The sequence below is a fragment of the Pleurodeles waltl genome, chromosome 8 (genome assembly GCF_031143425.1).
Source record: "Pleurodeles waltl isolate 20211129_DDA chromosome 8, aPleWal1.hap1.20221129, whole genome shotgun sequence".
Lineage (NCBI taxonomy): Eukaryota > Metazoa > Chordata > Amphibia > Caudata > Salamandridae > Pleurodeles > Pleurodeles waltl.
This window is the reverse complement of record NC_090447.1, coordinates 312,718,842-312,740,559: the sequence shown is the minus strand read 5'-3', so window position 1 is coordinate 312,740,559 and position 21,718 is coordinate 312,718,842. Positions and strand designations below refer to the sequence as shown.

Genomic DNA, 21,718 nt, shown 5'->3' with positions numbered 1-21,718 from the left:
AAAAATTGAAAATTTTGAAAAAATCATGAGAAAGACACCAATATCTACATGTATAAAGAAACATGTACACCTACGTCTCTTCAAATAATCCTCTTGGTGCTTTAATCTGTCGACCCGATCTGGTTACTGAAAGCAGTAATCGATCATCTTCAATGATGTAGATTGCCATGATGCTAAGGAATCAGCAATAGATATTGAGTTTTCTGAATCAGTCTTTCTTTCACCATTTCAAGTTGAAAACCGATGAAACATAGGCCTGAGGCGAGAAGAGTCTCTGGTAAGGTATTTCCCAAGTTGTTGGGATGCCACCATGTGTCCTTTGGTAGAAACTAATTGAAAAGGTTCAGCATCGTAAGGAGCATCATATTTTCTTTTTGTAACGGCAGAGCGATCACCACATTTCCTTTTCAGAGTGAGAGATCTTTCGTAAGTTGCCTCATGTCTGCATACACTTTTATTTTCTGTTTTTGAGCCAAGTCCCTTGTACGAATCAGGTTTTCATCACTATTTCTTTCAGTGGTCCATTGGAGTATATAGGTTGCTGTTTCTCTCCCGAACATCAAAGTCGAGTGGGGTGTCGAACAATAAGCTCATAGAGTAGAGTTCAATCCTGTTTTTACACTGAGCTTCTCAAGAGTTGCACGCTGCACTGCTTACTTTAGCGTAATCATAAACCGCTCAACAAATCCACTTGCCTGTGGCCACAAGGGTGTGATCTTTTGATGCTTTATGTTTAGAAATTCTTTAAATTTTTTGCTGTTGATGGGTGGACCATTGTCAGACTCCACAATGGCTGGTAAGTCCCAGGTTGCAAAGATGCCTTAAAGTTTGTTGTCAAAGGGGCCAAAGAAATCACATGCAATTCTACCCTAGGCATGTTTAAGGAGGTCTGACATGTTCAAGTATGTTGAGTGACTTTGGTGGACAGGCTTTGAGTTACTTTTCTACTCTTTCATCTAGGTATGGAAACCAAACTCGGTCTTGGAGAGCTCTGTTTGTAGCAACAATACCACGATGTCCTTTGTGACCTACTTCTATAACTTTTTGTCATAGACTCCCCAGAATCAGAATCCTTGATCCTTGTGGTAAAACTCCTTCCTGAGTTATGAACAATTCATCTTTGACATTGTACTTTTGATATTTACCATACTTACTGAGAGGTTGAACATGTTTGTTCAACTACTGATGTGTAATTATGTCTTTTAACTTTAGTAGGTCACTATCATGACTCATGGCAGTGACGATCTGGGCAAACAATACAGCAGATGGTATACTTGACTTGATGTTGATGTAGGCTTTAGCCATTTTGGATGGAGTACCATGACCTTGACTAGGCACTCTAAAAAAATAATGAGCAGGATTTTGATATTTTTGTGGTCGACACACAATTGTATAATCATATTCTTGCAATTGTAGACCCCATTGTTCAATTCGGGAAGGCATCTTGGCTTTTGGATTACTGAAGATGGTCAGCAAAGATTGATGATCAGTCACCGGTGTAAAAGGCTTTCTGTACAGAAATACATGGAAATGTTCACAAGCCCATACTACAGCCAAACTTTCCTTTTCAGGTTGTGAGTAAGAAGAACTGTTTGAGACAAACTACTAGCATAGGCCACAAAATGTTGTCTTGTATTTGAGTGTCCACTATACTGTGCAGGTATAGCACCGAACCCAATGGGGCTAGCGTCAACCATAATCTCAGTGTGAAGCTTTGGACAGAAGTACACAATTTCTGTAGCATTTTCAATGGCGTGTTTGATGCTCTTGAAACTCTTTTCACATTCTCTTGACCATTTAAAAGAAAAACTTTTCTTTGTTAACTTTTGTGATTGAGCACTGACAGTGGTAAAGTCCTTTATGTATCTTGAGCAGTAGCTGGCCATACAAAAAAAGAACCATTAAAACATGTTGTGGAGATTCAGCATTTGCCAAGGCTTGGACGTTTGCAGGATCAGGTGCCATGCTCCCATTAGAAAAGATATGGCCAAAGAATTTCTGTTTTGTCTTATTGAACTCAAACATCTCTGTGTTTAAAGTGAAACCTGCATCACTGAGTAATTGACACACTTGTGTAAGGGCTCTATCATGCTCCTTCTGTGTAGCTCTAAAGACCAATATGCCATTGCTATAGTTAAATGCATTCACAACAGGTTATATGATGCATCATATGATGTCTTGGAAAAGTTCTGCGGCTGACGTCACACCAGAACTTAGGGCCTCATTTACACAAAACTGATGCATTGTCATCGATGCGTCAGCATTCTTGCGCCTGCTGCACATACCCTAACAATGCCATGGATGTGCTGTATTTAAAATACAGAGCTCCATGGCGCACATTTTCACAGATGCATCAGAAATTCTGACACATCTGTTGATGCTAAAGTGACACATTGCTGGAGTTGTGTTAAACGGAGGCAACTCTAGCAATATGAGGAGAGTCCTGTTGGAAAAAGCCCTGTGTCAATTTTACGCCTGGTCTGAGCAGGCAGTAAAATTTTGACACAGTGAAGTTGTAGAATGATGCAGTGAAAAGTAGTAAATTTCACGGCCTCAGTTCTATGTGGCTATTTTCATGGTAATGCCTACCCCGCATACATTATACCTGGCCCTTGTATAATGTGATGCAGGGCTTTACAAACTGACACTTTTGGCCCAATGCGTCAGTGTGAAAATATCGAGCAGTGTAGTGTACTGCTAGTGCCGCCGCTGCATAAAAAAAATAAAAAGGACACAGCGGCGGCACAAGAGGCTTGTAAATGAGGCCCTAGGTCGTGTGTATTTAAACAAACCAACATGTGTAGCAACACTTGTAATATATCTGCAGCTTTCTTCCAATTCTAACTGATGATAACCTTTATTCAAATCAGGTCGAGAGAAAATCTTGGCACCATTCAATTGCGCGATCATGTCAGCAGTGTGTGGCCCTGGATGTCACCCTCGTTCAATCTCTTTGTTCGTCAGGCACATGTCAAGACATATGCGCACAGCTACTTCATGGTCCTTTGTAGGCATTACTACTATGGGAGAAACTCATGACATGGGACTAGTTGAACATTCAATAATGTCCTGCTTAAGCAATGATTCAAGCTCTTTTTCAACAGCTTCTTGTAAATGAAAAGCAACTTATCTATGTCGCTGAGCAACAGGATGGACATCCTCATTAATATGTAGTTTTACTTTCATTGTCTTTATCTTTCCTAAACCATGAAATAACGAAGGGAATTGTGTTACTATTTTGTGATGAGTATTCATGTTGTAATTCACTGAAATTAGTCTCATATCAGCATCCATGTTGAAACTGAGCAAGCAGACACTTGCAACTGTACCTTGAAGCACATGGATCAGTGCTTGGACCTTTGTTTTCTTATGTTTCACTGTTGCCCAAGTGTACTCTTTGGTCTTTGACGGTGTAAGCCATGGTAAAAGAGACAGTTCATTGTACTTTTCACTTAATGAATCCATAATGTTGGAGCACAAACAGGGCAGGGAATTAGACTGTGTGTGCAAATTCCTATTACTTGCAGATTTTCCCCACTACATCAGAAAGGATGTAATTCAAGTATGGCTGAGATTAGTGAGGCAGAGTCCAATGACAGGTGATTATGTTGGAGATGAGGAAATCTCCTTTTACGTGGGGCCTGGATTTATTAATGCCAAAAATTAAAGAAAACTTGTGCAGTTCTCAGTGTGCAACTATCCAGATGTACCAGTGATCTGTTATTATTATAATAGGAGTGGCTCACCAGGGTTACAGGTGGTGGGGCGGGGTGTCGCACAGCGAGGTCTGGGGATGGTGGCGACATGTAAAGGAATTGTAATTGAAAAAAAAAATAAACTTACCTCTGCGCCGCTTCTCACAGAACCGCTCCTTTTTTTCGTCCTGTAGTGCATGCACAGGCTCCCAGCCTGCCCTGCGGCCAATCCTGACGCTCCTTAGAGCAGCGTCAGGATTGGCTGGGAGTGCCCAGCTAGGGTGCTCCCAGGCAGACTGGGAGCCTGTGCAGGCTCTCTTCAGCCCGGCAACTGTGTTGCCGGGCTGGAGAGAACCTACTCCCCATGTATGTTTGGCCGGCCTGCGACAGCCGGCCAAACATACATGCGCAGTGAGGGGAGTGCACAGTGCACTCCCCTCACTACTCGCCACCCCGTCCGTTCCTTGTGAAAGATTTCCAGCTTCTGCTGCTGGTGGTGGGGTGACGCTCCTCCACCCAAACGGAGGAGCAGCCACTGATTATAATAAATAAACTTTTGAATGTCCTTTTCAGATTCATTTTGCTCTACGTTAGATGTTATGAATTTTAAGATTGTTTACCCATTCTTTTCTCACTAGCGTAAGGCACCCAAAACAATCAAACCATTATGCCAAGTTCTACATACACAAAACTGAGAAATTTTGGATGGAAATATACTTACCATTTTCTTTTTGAGAACCCCAGCCAGTGACATAGCAGAAAGTCCCAGTGGAGAAAACCTTTGGATTGCTGGGTAGGCATATGGGATGGACAAGGTCGTTAAAGAAGAGGGGTGATTCCAGTTCCAACAGAGCAATATCATAGTCTGATATGTATCGGTCATAACGAGGATGCACGATAATTCTTCGAACTGACTTTATTAACAAAGGATGATTGTTTTTTGTTATAAATCTCATTCCTATATGCGCTGTCCAGACTGAAGGCAAAGAATACCTGCAAATACAAACAAAACGCAAATGAGTTACTCTGCTATTGCCAGACCAAAGCTTATTTTGCAATTATAACATGAAACAATACAGGCGTATTTGTAGAGCCCATGTGAGGGTTAGTACATTAAACTATGCTAGGTTTTAAAAATGTTGCAGTGAATGCTGGATGTATTTTACCTTTTGTCTCAATGGGAAAGGCATGTGTGATATCTCTCACTGGAGACAGTAACTGCTAAGAACCCAATCCAAACGGCAAAGATATTCTCCTGAAGCAATACTTGTATGGGGTAATGTTTGTTCCTTTAGAAATATCAGCATTTACTGTGCTACCTAATTGCAGTAGCAATATCAAAGAAACTGTGAGAGGTGACATTTTGTTTGTCCTAGGTGAAATTGTAGAGTCAAGAAATCATAACATTTCGATCCATTTCTGCCTCTTTGGGTTTTAACACCTGCACTGTTGCAGGAAAATACTGTCAGGGTGCCTTCCTTAACCACATGTGCCACCTTTTCCCACTCACTGACCACTTAGGAGTAGGAGTGGTGCTCTCCTATTGAGAGTATCCTTGACAGGATGCACCGTCACAAAGTTCTATGAAATAAATGTAACATGGTGACAAGCAACAACTTGTAATCAAGGTGGTACTTTGATAACTGGCCTCACCAGTTCCCAAAGTCTTTGCCCCTCTCCACTACTACTTCTCACTCCCGTTTTTTAACTCCTGGCCTAAACACCTGTTTACCCAATCCCATTGTAACTTCTAGCCTGTACGTACAGTGCTCCATTGCTCTCTAGCTACTTTTGTAATTTATAAATCTACACACATACATGAATGCATACCTTACTGTAGAAAGTTTACCAAATCAGTGTGGGAACTCCCCTGACAGAAGAATACCACAGAAGCATACATCAGGAGTCTTCTACTCAACAAATAAATGCTTCACCCATCCTATTGGAGGAGCAACATATTGTCATGTTCTCAAGCACTGTGGGCCTGATTTACAGAAGTAACTTACAGTTTTGAGGGATTTGCACTTTTGAGTAAGTTTACTCCATTTTGGCTGTTCATGAAATCTGAGCGTAAATGTACTCTAAAAGATGAACCTAAATTTCTCCACCAAATTCAAGGGTCGTGGGGTTATTCACAAACTGCTGGGGCTATTCAGAAAGGTAACTTACTGTTATGAGTAATGTTATACTGAAAAGTGTAAAAATCATAAGGATTGCCTTCATGCTTTTATTTCGCAGTACATCATTTTAAAACTTAGCATTTTCCTCAGTCGTTTTTTTTGTTAAGGTTTCTCAACACAATATTGTTTATTTCATTATTTTAGGTTTAAGCAAAATCGGATGGTGTGCCAAAATATTGCGGTCAGAATATTGTCTGACATAAATACTGTGTTCTAAATTTCATTTACCTTACAAAGGAAAGGAAATAGCTTGGAGTATGAAAATAAGAATGAGGGCATGTAAGAAATACTGCCATTCAAAGTTTTTTTCCTAGAACAAAATTCATGTTTGGTCTCATTTACTTGCCCTACTGAGTGAAAGCTAACCAGAAATGGCAGTATTTCTCACATGCCCTCATTCTTATTTTCTTACTCCAAGCTACACTGACAACAACAGACCCCATGTCTAACGGGTGAAAATCCCTGACAGGGCCCTAACCACTGCAGGTGCAGTTACAGACCTCAGAGGGATGGCCTCTGTCTATCTAATGGCATGGTCTATGAAAAAACAGGATAAACCTGTTGCACAAGGCAGTTTTGGGGTCCAGGCACCCAACAATGTAGATGTCCACCCTCTAAATTGGGGTGCCAATGACAGGAAAGGAAACCACGGGAGCCTTTATATTCTTCCCTGCTTCCTCACTGGCCTGTCAGATGGGGTGTCACCTGCAAAATGTATCTGAAGCCATCTTCCTCTGGGGCATATAAAAGTGAGTGACAAGCCTGACAACGGTCTTGTCCTGCCAGGGGTATATCATGAGCCAGTCCAAGTAGGAAGACCCTGTAGTACTGGGAGACTACCAAAACACCAGTTGCACCTGAGCAGGAGCCTTTACTCACTTTGCTCACTGTGCCACTGAAATCAAGCTATACCTGGCTGATGAGCCCTTATCAGGGCGAAACCGGTACTAGGTTGCTTGTATTCCAGTTCAGGGAAGACCTGGTTTGCCAATTCAGGCTGACTTTTCCCACTGGAGCAGGGTCTTAACTGATTTACATATAGCTGGGTCCAAACTGAGGAAGCATGGTAAGACGAAAAACTATTTAGATTGTGATGTGGCACTGAGTGATTGCTTGTGACTGATATTAATTCAAGCATTCCATCCATCAACTTGTTGTTGTTGCAGGCCAACAAAAATAATTTAATTACAGGCCCTTTGTACCTGTAGTACCTCTTTACCAGGCACGTATAAGTAGATTAAATATGCTGATTGGGTTTAAATGAATTTCACTATGTTTAAAGGAAGGAACACAAGCATGCTGGCACTGGTTAGCAATGGTAAAGTGTGCAGAGTCCTAAAGCCAACAAAAACAAATTCAGCAAAACAGGAGTAGTGAAGGCAAAATGTTTGGAGGAAGTTCACCCTAAGATTGACAGGACTAACAAATAGATAGATTAGATAAGATGGATAGATAGATAATTTTTTTAATGTAGTTGATGGGAAGAACCCCCAACTGTATAAACCCATACAAATGTTGTCAGTGGTTTGCACCCTGTCCAAGTAGGAACCCTCACTCTAGTCAGGGTAAGAGAGTCACACAGGTAAGTGGCCCCTGCTCATCCCCTTGGTAGCTTGGCTCAAGCAGTCAGGATTATCTCAGAGGCAATGTGTAAAGTATTTGTAAACATGCACACAGTAACACAGTGAAACCTCTACAAAAGGACTCCACACCAGTTTAGAAAAATAGCCAATATTTATCTGAATAAAGCAAGACCAAAATGACAAAAATCCAACATACACAAGTAGAGATATCACTTTTTAAAAGTTGAAATGAGGAATCAAGGTTATATCTTTTAAACACACAGTACCTGGGGTGCGTCAGAAACAAAGATGATGCGGGCTGCAGAGGACGCGAGGTGCCAGAAAAACAAGGTAATGCGTTGTTTCTTACTGCACAAGGGATGTGATGCATTGTTTCCTTAATGGCAGTGGAGGTGATGCGTTGATTGTCTTCTCAAAGGAGAGGTGATGCTTCAGTTCCTTACTGGCAGGGAAGGTGATGCGTCAGTTCCTTACTGGCGGGGGATGAGATGTGCCAGTTCTCTCCTCACAGGAGAGGTGATGCGTTGGTTCCCAGTCACGCAGCCTCGGTTCCTTGCCGCGGTATGGGGTCCATGACAAAGTGACACCCTGGGCCATGCGTGGGAAAATCCAGGTGCACTATTATGATGGAGCAGCCGTGGAACAGGCACTGCGTTAGCCCCACAGGCACTGCATTGATTCCTCCGTTGCAAGACAGGTGCTGCATTGATTCTTCTGTCGCAAGCCAGGTGTTTGTTTTGAGCCGGATTGCATTGATGTGTAGATTTTCTTCCTCAAGACACCAGTTTCCACGCCCATGAACTGGATTTGGCACCACTTGGCAAGTCAGGACTTGGAGCAGAAGAGTCCAGGCACTGACAGATAAAGTATTTGATGTCACTGAGACTTCTAACAGAAGGCAAGCTCAGTTCAGGCCCCTGGAGAACCATGGAAAGCAGGATGTAGAAAGCAAAGTCCAGTCCTTTCACCCCCAGGACAGAAGCAGCAAGCAGCAGGCAGGCACAACAAAACAACAGGCTAAGTGGCAGTCCCTCCTTCATCATCCAGCTCTTCTTCCTGGCAGAATGTTCTCAGTACAGAAGTGTTCTAAAGTAGTAGTCTCAGAGGTCCAATACTTATACTAATTTCTGACTTTGAAGTAGGCAAACTTCAAAGGAAAGCCTTTGTAGTGCACAATACCCAGCCTTTTCTGGGCTGGTCCCATACACACTCCAGAGTGTTGGAGACTGCTTTGTATAAGGACAGGCACAGCCCTATTCGGGTGCAAGTGTCAGCTCCTTCCTCCACTCTAGGCCAGGAAGACCCATCAGGATATGCAGGGCACACCTCACCTCCCTTTCTGTGACTGTCTAGAGTGAATTCACAAACAGCCCAACTATCATCCTGATCCAGACGTGTATTCCACAGACATACAGAGGCACAGAATGGTTAAGCAAGAAAATACTCACTTTCAAAAAGTGGCATTTTCAAACTTACAATCTAAAAACCAACTTCACCAAACGATGTATTTTTAAATTGTGAGTTCAGAGACCCCAAACTCCATACCTCTACCTGCTCCCATTGGAAAATTACACTAAAAAGTTATTTCCAGGCAATCCCCATGTTAACGGGAGAGATAGGCCTTACAATAGTGAAAACTGAATTTAGCAGGATCAGAACATGTAAAACACACCAGTACATGTCCTACCTTTTAAATACACTACACCCTGCCCATGGGGCTGCCTTGTGCCTACCTTACAATAGGGGTGACTACATGTAGTAAAAGGGAAGGTTTGGGCCTGGCAAGTGGGTGCACTTGCCAGGTCGAAATGGCAGTTTAAAACTGCACACACAGGCACTGCAGTGACAGGTCAGAGACATGCTTACAGGGCTACTGATGTGGGTGGCACAATCAGTGCTGTAGGCCTACTAGTAGCATTTGATTTAGAGGCCCTGGGAACACATAGTGCCCCAAATCTAGGGACTTACTAGTAAATCAAATATGCCAATCATGGATAAACCAATCACCAATACAATTTAGACAGATAGCACTTGCACGTTAGCACTGGTCAGCAGTGGAAAAGTGCCCAGAGCCCTATATCAGAAAAAAACGAAGATCAACACAGGATCAAAACAGGAGGTCAGAAGCCAAAAAAGACAGGGGAAACAATGCCAAGAGCTGACAGGTCTAACATCACCCTATTGGGGCTCCCCAAAGAAGCAGATCCTCCATCCAGCTCCAACTTGCTGCATGTTGCTCCTGCTGCCGCTTTCTGAACTGTTCTCTGACTGCTGCATTCTTCAACTGTATTCTGCCTTCTACATTATTTAACTGTGCTCTACTTTTCTTACTTCCACTGTTTGTTTTATTGGCCTATTGTCTCCTGTTTGGCCTGTTGTCTCCTCTCCTGTTTGGCCTCCTGTTTTTCTGCCGGCCCCCCCACTGCCATTTTCTCTCTTCTTGCCATTTTGCCCGATCTGTCTCCCTCCCGCTTTCCACCTCCCAGCGCCCCTCCCTACTTAATGGAGGCTTCCGCGTGACCTCATTGAGCAGGTCCTTGTGGCAGCTCCCCCTTGCTGCGTTTCGCTCCTGCTGCCGACTCCTGAACAGTGCTCGGACTGCTGCATTTTTCAACTGTGCTCTGCCTTCTACATTCTTTAACTGCACTCTACTTTCCTTGGCTCCACTGATCATTTTATTGGCCTGTTGTCTCCTGTTTGCCATGTTTTCTCCTGTTTTTCTGCCGCTTCCCCACCACCATTTTCTCTCTACTCACAATTTTGCCTGATCCTTCACCCACCCCACTTCCTGCCTTTCAGCGCATAAACAACTCCACTTCCTCCTGCTCGATGCTCGATCACTCTGCAAGCACACAACTGAGATCTGAGACACCATCACCTCCCTCACCCCGATGTAGTCTTCCTCATCGAGATCTGGCTCAACTCTGCATCCATAACCAACATCGCCGCAGCCACACCAAACGTCTACAAGATAGCACACCAGGATCTCATCAATAAGCATTAAGGTGGGATTGGAATCATCCACAGGAAATCCATCCACTGCACCCTCACCACGGACAATGCCACCCCGATCATGAAACACCTCAACTTCCAACTCAGAATAGATGGCAAAACCACCATTACAGGCACCCTCATCTATAGGTCTGCAGGACCATGCCCTGACTTCTGCGACGCCATCCCCAAATTTATTGCCCCACTCAAGCCATCGACACAAAGCACATCTAGAGACCTAAATTTTCACCTTGAAGAACCCAATGACACCAACACAACCAGCCCTCTCGAAAGCATAAACAACATTGGCCTCACTCAGCTAGTCACCGACACCACACACATAACAGGGCACACGCTGGACCATATCATCACAGCAGCAACAGAGTTAAGTACAGCCACACCACCGAGCTAACCTAGATGAAGCATACAATCATCCACTTCACTTTCACAGCAGCCCCCCACACCACCACCAGACCACGAGTACCTCACATCACAGCTGGAACAAAGTATTCAAAGGCCAGTGGAGCAACACCCTTAATACCACCCATCCTGACACATCTACCAATCTTGAACAGGCTGTCAAAATATTCACCACCTGGATCTTTAACTGTGCAAACAGAGTTGCACCTGTCAAACTCACCAAACTCAGTCGATCCTCCAAACACACCAGCTGCTAGACCCCGGAACTGAAAACCACAAAACGCAACTGCAAACAACTAGAAAGGAACTGGCGCAACACCAAGGAGCAACACAAAAGGATGATGGACGGAATGCTGAGCAATGCAAACATTCCCCCAGTCAAAGACCTGGGTTTAATCCATTGTTCTTTTGCTCACCATTCCACCCCAGTTTTGGTCCAGCCATATGCAAACCAGTCTTGACCCTGTTCCCCATGGGAACTGTCGTGCCCGAACTGCCAGGCCAGGTCCTCCCTGGACTGATAACAAGCATCCTGGGACCGGTTTGAGGGTATCACCCTTCATCAGCCAGGCTAGCTTCAATCCGTTGGCACAGTGAGCAGGGGACCCACGTCTGGGCATACCATTCCCACTTAGGGCAACTTTAGCAACACAAAAGGATGATGGACAATGCAAACATTCCCCCCCCAGTCACAGATCTGGGTTTAATCCATCATTCTTGTGCTCACCTTGCCATCCCAGTTTGGATCCAGCCGTATGCAAATCAGTCTTGACTCTGTTCCCCACAGGAACAGTCCAGCCGAAACTGCCAGGCCAGGTCCTCCCTGGACTGGAAACAAGCACCCTAGGACCGGTTTCAGGGTTTCACTCTTCATCAGCTAGGCTAGCTTGAATCCAGTGGCACAGTGGGCAAAGGACACCAAGGAGCCCGCTGACCAGACCACTTTCAAGAACACATCACTCCACCAGTACCACTGACTCCTGAACAAAAATGAGAAGGAAGGCCTACTCCAACTGCGTCAAAGCCAGCTCCAACCACAGCAAAAAACTCTTCAGCATTATCAAGGAGTTCTCCAGCCCCTCAGCAACCGAAAACATCATCACTCCCTCCCAAGAACTTTGCAACACCGTGGTGAATTTCTTCCATGACAAGATCTCCACCATCTACAAAAACTTTGAACCCAAACCCGCTGACATCCTCAGCCCCCTCCCTCCCACAGGCACCACCTCCGACCACCTTATCTCTGCTTGGGACCAAGTCACCTTGCAGAGCAACACTGACATCATGCACTCTGTTCACTCTGGAGCACCCACGGGCACCTGTTCACACCACATTTTCCACATCCTTTAACAACACCATAAGCAACAAGCTCACAACCATCTTTTGCTGTTAATTATAGCTGATACTCTTAGCAAGATCTTGCAGTATCTTCAATTTAACCTTTTGGAAAAATTTCAGATCACCAAATTTGTGTATAAAGTGCCTAGTCGCCCCTGGTAACGACTGTTAGAGGGGCAACTAGGCACTTTATGCACAAATTTGGTGATCCAAAATAAAAAAAAAGGTTAAATTGAAGATACTGCAAGATCTTGCTAAGAGTTGGTATCAGCTAAGATTAACAACGAAAGTTAGTTATTAAAGACAAACTGCTTGTATCTGGGATTCCCCACGCACACAAGAATGCCTTAAAGATGCACTCATGTTGCCAATCAGAAAGGCTGATATAGAAGTCTGGGGGACCTCTTTAGCAAAGGAGTTCTACTCCCATGGGAAGTACTAATAGAGAAAACTGGAGGGGTCCCTGTCCAAGCTGAAGTATCTGCAGATAAAAGGATGTTCACAAGGTATTAGGGGAAATGTGGGTTCAGCAAACCTCTTGGAAGATAGCTTGCCTGTGTTCTCATCTTCCTCAAAGAAGACAGCGATCTGATATTGGGGAATCTTGGAAGGACTGGATGGAGACTTTAATCTGCCAACAGCTTTTTGGGGAGAGCTTATGTCTAGGGAGATGGTACAAAGGTGGTGGGAAACATCATTGTGTACTTTGTTTGAATCGTAATACCTGCTTCACTGAGGAAAAACCATCTCTTCTCCATACATAGGGCTGATATCTCGCCTGCTAAGCTTACTGAAATAAAAATAGGAGCGTTAGTAGAATGTCCTAAATGTGGTTTGGTGAGTGCAGCAGATGTTCATATGTTTTTGGAGTGTCCGGGCACCCACTTGTTTTGGGAAGAAGTATGTATGACTCTCTCAGGAATATTAGGGTGAGAAATTGCAGTAACCCTCTCCTTAAATATATTTGGGCAATCGCAAAAGGGGGAAACAAAGAACTTGCTGTTCTATGCTATTTTATTAGCTAGAAGAGAAATTTGCAGGAAATGGATATCTGGATCCCCACCAACGCATCTGGAGTGGCTTAATGCTCTTTTTCATACCTCAAAATCGAATGGGTAACAGGAGGCTCTAGGAAGAAACAGGAGAGTCTTTGGGCCCCTTTGGTAGAGTGGAGAGGTAGTCAGAGTTGTGTCTATTGGAGCAAGATCTTGAGATAGGATTTGAGGTCCAGGAAGACCAGAAGTCCAATGATTATACACCCTTTTTCCTGCTCTCCAGCTGGTTGGTGGTCTTTTTTCCACTAAGGGAAGGCTGTGTGAGAGATGAATGGAACCTCTGGCATAAGCTATCTCTAATTATGAGCCGGTGTGAAAGGTTAAGTAATGGAGTTGGCTTGGAGGCTGAGGTGAGTGAGGACAAAGAAAAAAAAGCTCACAACCATCTTCAAACATCCATCACCTCGACCACCTTCCCTGATGAGTGGAAACATGCTGAAATCAAGTCCCTCCTCAAGAAACCGTTTGCCGACCCCATCAAGCTTAAAAATTACCGGCCCATTTCCATGCTCCCTTTTCCCACAAAGGTCCTTGAAAAAGTCACCAACTCACGGAATACCCTCAAGAAAAATGGTTTTCTGGATGCATCCCAATCCGTATTCTGCATGAACCACAGCACTAAAACCACCCTGATCACAGCCACTGATGACATGAGAACCCTCCTAGGCTGGGGAGAAATGGCTGCCTTGATGTTTCTCGACCTCTCAGCAGCTTTCGACACTGTGTCCCACCACACCGATGAAGAGGCTTCATCAAATTGGAATCCAAAGAACACCTTCAAGTGGATTGCACCCTTCCTCACAGGAAGAACACAGAGAGTCCGCCTTCCACCGTTCACCTTGGCCTCCAAGAACATCACCTGCAGTGTCCTTCAGGGTTCATCCCTAGCCCCACTCTTTTAAATGCCTACATGACCACCCTAGCCAGCATCATCACAAACCATGGACTTAACATCACCTCCTACGCAGATAACACCCAGCTTATCCTCGCTCTATTCAAAGACCCATCCACTACAAAGACCAACTTCCACCTTTGCATGACCAGCCTCTCCGACTGGATGCAAGACAAATGCCTTAGGCTCAACACAGACAAGACAGAGATACTGATCTTCAGGAACAAAACCTCCACAAGGAATGACTCCTGGTGGCCTGCTGAACTAGGACCCTCTTGCACCCTCACAGACCACACCTAGAAGCTTGCCCTCATCCTGGACAGCAAACTCGCAATGAAGAACAAGATTAACAGGGTGTCCTCTGCCTGCTTCCTCACTCTGTGCATGCTCTGAAAGATTTTCAAATTGCTCCCAGTCTCTACCAGATGCAGCGTCACTCAAGCCCTTGTCACCAGCCACTTGGACTATGGTCACTCTACGCCGGAATTACCTCTCACCTCCTGAAAGACTGCAGACCATTCAGAACTCAGCAGCCAGACTCATCCTCGACCTACCCAGATGGATCTGCATCACCCCTCACCTCAAGAGATTCCAATGGATCCCCATCCACAAGAGATGCCAATTCAAGATTCTGACTCACACCTACAAGTCCCTGCACAACCAAGGACCAGCATACACCAACCACCACCTGAGCTTCCACCAACCTTCAAGACTCCTGCAATCCATCTCCTTCTCCCTTGCTCACCCCATGCAGCCACTGAAGCAATAGTGGAGGACACTACTTCTCCTATCTCGCTGCAAAATCCGGGAACAGCCCCCCTCCATCTCCAGACTTCACCCTCTTTTCAGGAGTTCAGAAGGGGACTTAAGGCCTGGCTTTTCAGCTGATTCCTCCAGAGCAGTTTGGATCTCAGCACCTTGATACCTTCACAGGTGATTAGTGCACTCTACAAATCCTGATTGAGTGTGTCTGACAGAGGCACCAAATTCATGTCAGCGTACGTGAAGTTAATGTGGGATGAGTGTGGGGTAACCTACAGTTTCTCCACACATTATCCCCAACAAACACATGGGCTCATTGGGGGATTCAATCAGACCCTCAAGGGCATGATTATTAGCCTGCCTGAGTCCATGAGGTAGAAGTGGGATATAATTTTGCCATGCCTGCTCTTTGCCTACAGGGAGGTACCATGGAAGGGGGTTGGGTTCAGACAATTAAGCTCCTTTATGGTCATCCTGCAAGGCAACATCCCAGTCTGGTGAAGGAGAGGAGGGAGCAAGCTCCCAGGAGGCCCCCCAGGATGTAGTCAGTTACATGCTGGCTTTCCGAAACCAGATGCAGCACTTTTGGAAAAAGGCTAAAGAGAATGTGGATGCCAGCCAACAGGTTCTGAAACTCTGGTATAACAGTAAGTCAACTGTAGTTGAGTTTCAACCTGGCCACAAAGTGTGGGATTTGGAGCCAGGGAGCCCAAGGCCCTCCAAGACCTTTGGTATGGACCCTGCAAGATCAACAAACTAAGAGGGAGCTTACCTACTTGATGGAGCCTAAGACCCTTAGAATCCACTTATGGCTGCTCCATTTCTACTAATTGAAACCACACAATGATAGGTCTGTAACCACCGTGATGCTAGTTACTGATGAGGGGGTGGAAGAGGAGAGTGAACCTCCCCCTGACCTCCTATCCTCCCAGGAGCAAGATGGGTTAGTAGAGGTTTTCAAATTTTGGGTTATGCCATTTGAATTGAAAAATGCTCCTGCCACCTTTCAGAGGTTGGTTAACAGGGCCCTGACTGGGAAGGAGGCATTACTGCTACGTACCAGAAGGACATAGCAGTCTACAACTCCAGCTAGGCAAACCACCTGTACCACCTTCAGGAGGTGCGTCAGACTCTGCAATAGGGAGGCTAAACCATCAAGGCCAGCAAGTGCCAGATAGGGCAGGGTTCAGTGGTGTATCTGGGATACCTGGTGGGTGTGGACAAGGTGTAGCTCCTCAGTGCTTTGATTGAGATTATCCTTGCCTGGGAGGCCCCCTAAAACTTAGACTGAGGAGAGGGCTGGCCTGGGCCTCATTCGTTATTATCAGAGGAATGTTAAGGGCTATGTCACTATTGTTGACCCCTTAACTGAGCTGACGTCTAAGAAGCAGTCCAAGAAGGTGATCTGGATAGAAGAGTGCGAGAAAGCCTTTGACACCCTCAAAGTGGCCATGTGCCCAGCATCAGTGCTCAAAGCTCCTGACGTCTCCCAATAATTTATTGTGTAGATGGACACTTCAGACCATGGCATAGTAGCAGTCCTAGCACAGTTAAATGAGGAGGGCCTAGACCATCCAGTAGCCTTCATCAGCAGAAGGTTACTTCATAGGGAACAGAGGTGGAGTGTTATTAAGAGAGAAGCCTCTGCCGTAGTTTGGGCACTGAATAAGCTGGGACCATGCCTGTTTGGGACTCATTTCCTGGTTAAGACAGACCATAGGCCCCTCAGATGGTTAATAAAGATGAGAGGTGAGAATTCTAAATAGTTGAAGATGTCCATCTCCCTACAGGGAATGGACTTTACTTTGGAACATCGCCCTGTGTCAGATCACACCAATGCAAATGGTCTATCTAATTTCTTCTATCTCAGTTATGAGAGCTCCCCAGAGGTTGGGTAGTTCTCCCCACTTTTAGCTGCTGGGGGGATGGGGGTCATTTGTTAGACCTGTCAGCCTTAGGGTGGTGTTCTCCCAAACCTTTTACCTTCACTAATCCTGAAATTCTGAATTCGTTTTTGTTGGCCTTAGAACTCTGCATACTTAACCACTGCTAACCAGTTCTAAAGTGCTTGTGCTCTCTCATGGTGAAATCGGCTTACACCCATTTCATATACTTAATCAACTTATAAGTCCATAATAAAGTGGTACTACAGGTACACAGGGCCTGTAAATTAAATGCCACTAGTGGGCCTGCTGCACTGATTGTGCTACCCACATAAGTAGCCTTTTTAAAACATGTCCTGGCATTCAATTGCAGCCGGTGTGTTTAGTTTTAAACTGCTATTTCGACCTGGCAAAATAAACCTTTTGCCAAGCCTAAATCTTCCTTTTTAATACATATAAGTCATCCCTAAACAGCTCTTATGGTAGTGTACATTGTATTTTAAAAAATGGACATGTACTTTTAGGTTTTACATGTTCTGGTAGTGAAAAACTCCAACATTTGATTTTCACTACTGCAAGGCCTACTCTTCCCATAGGGTAACATTGGGCTACTATGTTACATTTAGCAAGTGATCAAATTTGTGTGAAAGCAGGTATGAATGTCACATTTGGTGTCTGAGGATTTGTATTTGAAAACCTCTTCAATGGTAAAGTAGGATTTAAAGTCACAATCCTGAAATGCCACTTTTAAAATGTTGGCATTTACTTGACGTAACCATTTGGTGCCTGCAGCCTGCTCCTGGATCACACAACAAGGTGTAGTTGGTAGTTGGCTTTTGTGTATTCCTTCCAGACAGTATCAGAAAGGGGACTAGGCGTTGGCAGGATGGGCCATTTCTGGTTGGATTTGCCACCTACCACACTTGCACTTCAAAGGGGCTGCCTCAGCACACACACAAAGGACTTTACACTAGCCTATTGTCCTGCCAGACAGACTGGGACCAGGCCAGGCAGGAAATTCCAGACACCTCTGTAGGAGGAAAACTTCAGAAGCTTCTCCCACTGCAAAGTGAGCACCAGATATAACAAGCATTGGCAAAGCCAATCAGTCTAAGCAATGCAAGAGCTATTGGCTTTGTCATTGTCTTTTAGCCACCAAAAATGTTTACATATGATGAGCCTTGTCTGTTCTAGTGCATGTTGTCACCTCCTCCGAACAGGGATTCATCAAAAGGGATTGGACTCGGCCTGCTCTTTGATGGTAAAGCAAATTCTCCCTACTTCCAGCAGACCATTGGGAGAGCCCCCTCATGAGCTCTTCCCTTGGAAACACATCCACAACATGAACGACAAAATAAATGTGACCTCAGCGGTGAATCCTTGTTCCAGCCAACTAAGCAATTATCAGTTTTGCAGGAACAGCGCCTTGAAGTGGACCTCAAGTGATACTCTACAAATCTCAATAATAAATGACCATGCAATTTTGCGGTGCTTTTCCGAGAAAGAGTCACAATTTCTGAATGCTTTGTCAGATCGTTTTACACTTTTAAAATGTAGTGTCATGTCCATCTACGTGGGATTCAAAGTGCAGTAATTGGTGTTCAGCATAACCTACGTCTCAATTTGAAGTCAGAGAGTGAAAGAAAACAGGCCCCTTACACTGTCTGTCATTTGACTTTGTCTTTGAATACACAATAAATGTGACTAGATAAGAACAATATTTACAAGCCTGTTTACAGAGAGGTTTGAAGCAAGAATCACAATATTGCATTTTTTTCACTTCTTGGTGTAAGAAGGGAGCTGCTATTGCTTGCTGGGGTATCTCCACTTCCTTAATTTGAATGAAAGAGAACCTGGCCTTCTGAGCTATGCTGCAATACAATTAAAGTACTGGCTGCACAATCACATAATTCCTACGGCCCTTGTCTCTCTATACCTTGCGCTTGGTCAAAGGTAGTGATGAAATATTTGCAAATATTGTAAGGTGGTATTGGAACACGACACTGGTCGTATCTCTTCTGTTTCCAATGCGCGGTTGCACACTAGAAACTATATTTAACCTACAGCAAGTACAATAAAGTATTGTGTGTAGAATGTACTGGACACAAGCTGTGGATGTGCGACTCCAGCCGATGTTGAGCTTGTCACCTATTTACTGCTCTGATTACTTACCGGTAATCTCATTACTCCAATTCTTTCTTCTTCATCCAGTACTTACTTGATGAGTGAATATGCGCATTCACTAATATTGCTCACACTTTCTAAAGCTGTTTTCTCTTTCTATCCTCCATCTCGGGGTCCACCCATAAAACTCCTCCCACCTCCTAGAACTGCCTGTTCTCTACCAAGCCCCAAGCAAAGAGGCTCATGAAGGAAAGCAGGGAGGGACGGAGGGTTGTAAGTACTAGAATGAGGCAGGAAGAAATGGAGTAATGAAGACTACAGGTAAGTAATATGAGCATTGCCTCCTCATCTCCTTCTGCGTCCCATTCCTTACTTGATGAGGCATGCCCAAGCTCATGCACCTCTTCATCAGCAAAAAACACACACCAAAAATAAACTGGAATTTGCTGGAAGAATCATAAGCAATATGTAATCCATACTCCAGAAGTAACCACTGTAAGCCGTTGGCTCAACCAATTAAACAGGCAGAGATCCAAAAATCAGAGGGCCCAAAAAAAACAAATACAAACTACTGGGGAAAGAAAACATTGAGAGGAAAGAAGAAAGCACCAGTATAGGACCAATGTGCAGCCCCAAAAACCCCTCAAAGAAAACCATTGTCCCCAACACAAGAGATGCCCACCCAGAGGAGGAACAGGCCTACTAGGTCGGGGATCTCCGTAACAACAGTCTGGAGGGCTGAGGGAAGAACTGAACATGTATATCAGCAAAAATATGAAAGGAGAAATCACCTAAAAACAACCAAAAAGAAAAGTAATACAGGAAACTGGAGACTAATTGAATGGACCACACAAGTCCCAAACACCCTAAGTTAAAGGTGTTGGCAAGCTAGAGGATCCAACTCACCTAACCCCCAAAGACAAAAATGGCGAATAGAAAAAAGACAGGAACAAAAGAAATCACCCAGAGGTGTTTCCACAGTGTAAGATTGTCACCAGACGATGACAGAACCAAGGGATGAACTCACTAGTAAAGGAATGTAAATCCCAGGTCCCACAGCCTCAAAATCTCATACAGTAGCGATTCTAGAGGGACAGAGAGGGCAAAATATCCCACAGATACTAATGTCTACACAGAGGAAAACAGCAACAAAGGGTGGTCACAGAAAAGTGCAAAAAATCCCAAAGACCTGTAGCAGAGTCAAAGGAAAAACAGAAATTTGAGAAAGAGGAGAGGAGGCCCGAAAATGATTGAATTGCCAAAAGCAGAGTCCCATCTGGAACAATGAAAAAGCAGAACAGAGGCGCAGGAACACTACCCAAAAAATCCCTACCTCTGAAACTGCAGATCAACAGCTGAAAAGTGGGCTTAAGAGAGGGTACACTAGAGGAAAAAGGGATTTACAAGAAAGTAGTGCATCAGTCCCGATGCTCCACTTTTCTTGTGTCCCCCACCTTCCACCTAACGACACCATGGTTGCATGATGTTTAAAAAACAGCGCACCATGGTGGTCCTAAGCACAATAATGTCAGAATTTTTGATGCTATTGTGGTGCTTTGCTGCATTTTGATGCCAGCGCAGCAAAGCACAGTGAGGCCCACAGGTTAATATGGGTGCCTCATTTTAATGTCTGCTATTGGCAGGCGTTAAAAATTATGAAATATATGGGGCAATGAAATGTTGTAAATTTCACTGCACCATTTTATCGGGCCTTCCCGCAGGGGAATATCCCCTTGCATACATTATGCCTGATACAGGCATAATGTGATGCAAGGGTTTACAAAGGGGCGCAATGCATGCAGTGCACCACTTTGTAAATATGGCATGAGGAAATTGCCTTCTTAACACCACATTAGCGTAAAAATAAAATGACCATAGTATGGCACAAGGAGGCTCAAGGGGTTTGTAAATATGCCCCCATGTTCAGTATATCCCCATGAGTAGCAAACAGCGTCTAATTCCAAAAAGACCAGACCCAAGAACAACTCCCCATACAGCCACTGGAGGACTGCAAGACCCTTGGGACCAATTCCAAAGAGGAAAACCAATAATGGAGACCAACTGAGGCAGACAGACAATCCCAGAGCTCAAAGTTATGGAATTCTTAACAGGATAGGCAGAACTGAGAACAGAAATGTGTCATGAAGGACCACCACAGGCACACCCTCCACCTCACAACCTCTCTGAGGTTGAAGGGACAGAGACATAAGAGACATAAGAGCACCGACAATCTGCCACAAGAGTCAAACTGAAATATAAGAGACTCTGGCCCTCATTACGAAGCTGGCGGTCCTCAGACTGCCAGCCTCGCTGTGGGGTTTGGCAGAAGCCAAACCTCCACAACACTGCCTGGCCCGCTGGTGCAGTCGCACCGACGTGGCTGGCGGTGAGCACCTCGAACCCAGCGGCAGGCCCCAGCCTGGCGGCCGGATTAAATGACTGAAGACCACCAGGCTTTCCGTGACCCCGCCACAAAAATCTTGATGGTAACGCACCCGGAGACAGGAATCCCCATTCCGGTTGCTGCCACATGCAGGCCCACGTGTCCACACACATGCAGACACCCCTCCACCTGTCCACACACATACAAACTCCCTATCCCTTCATGCACGCATGCAATCACATTCAATCGCATAGACGCACGCATTCATCACCCCCTCCGCCCTCCGCATACTCGCACTCAAAGTACACCCACCTCCCCCTCCCCCTCCGCATACTTGCACTGACGCACCCACACACACAGACACCCTCCCCCCCTTGTTGTCAGATGATCAAGTTACCTTTTGCAGTGAGTT

The 21,718-nt window shown here is 44.9% G+C and overlaps 1 protein-coding gene across 1 annotated transcript in view; it reads right to left on the bottom strand.

The window, feature by feature from the left end:
- Positions 1 to 21,718, bottom strand: part of LOC138249086 (suppressor of tumorigenicity 14 protein homolog) — a 605,612-nt gene that overhangs the window by 16,299 nt on the left and 567,595 nt on the right. The window contains exon 16 of the mRNA XM_069203127.1: positions 4,417 to 4,688. Coding sequence (XP_069059228.1) covers positions 4,417 to 4,688 — 272 coding nt within the window. The remainder of the gene's footprint in view (positions 1 to 4,416; positions 4,689 to 21,718) is intronic.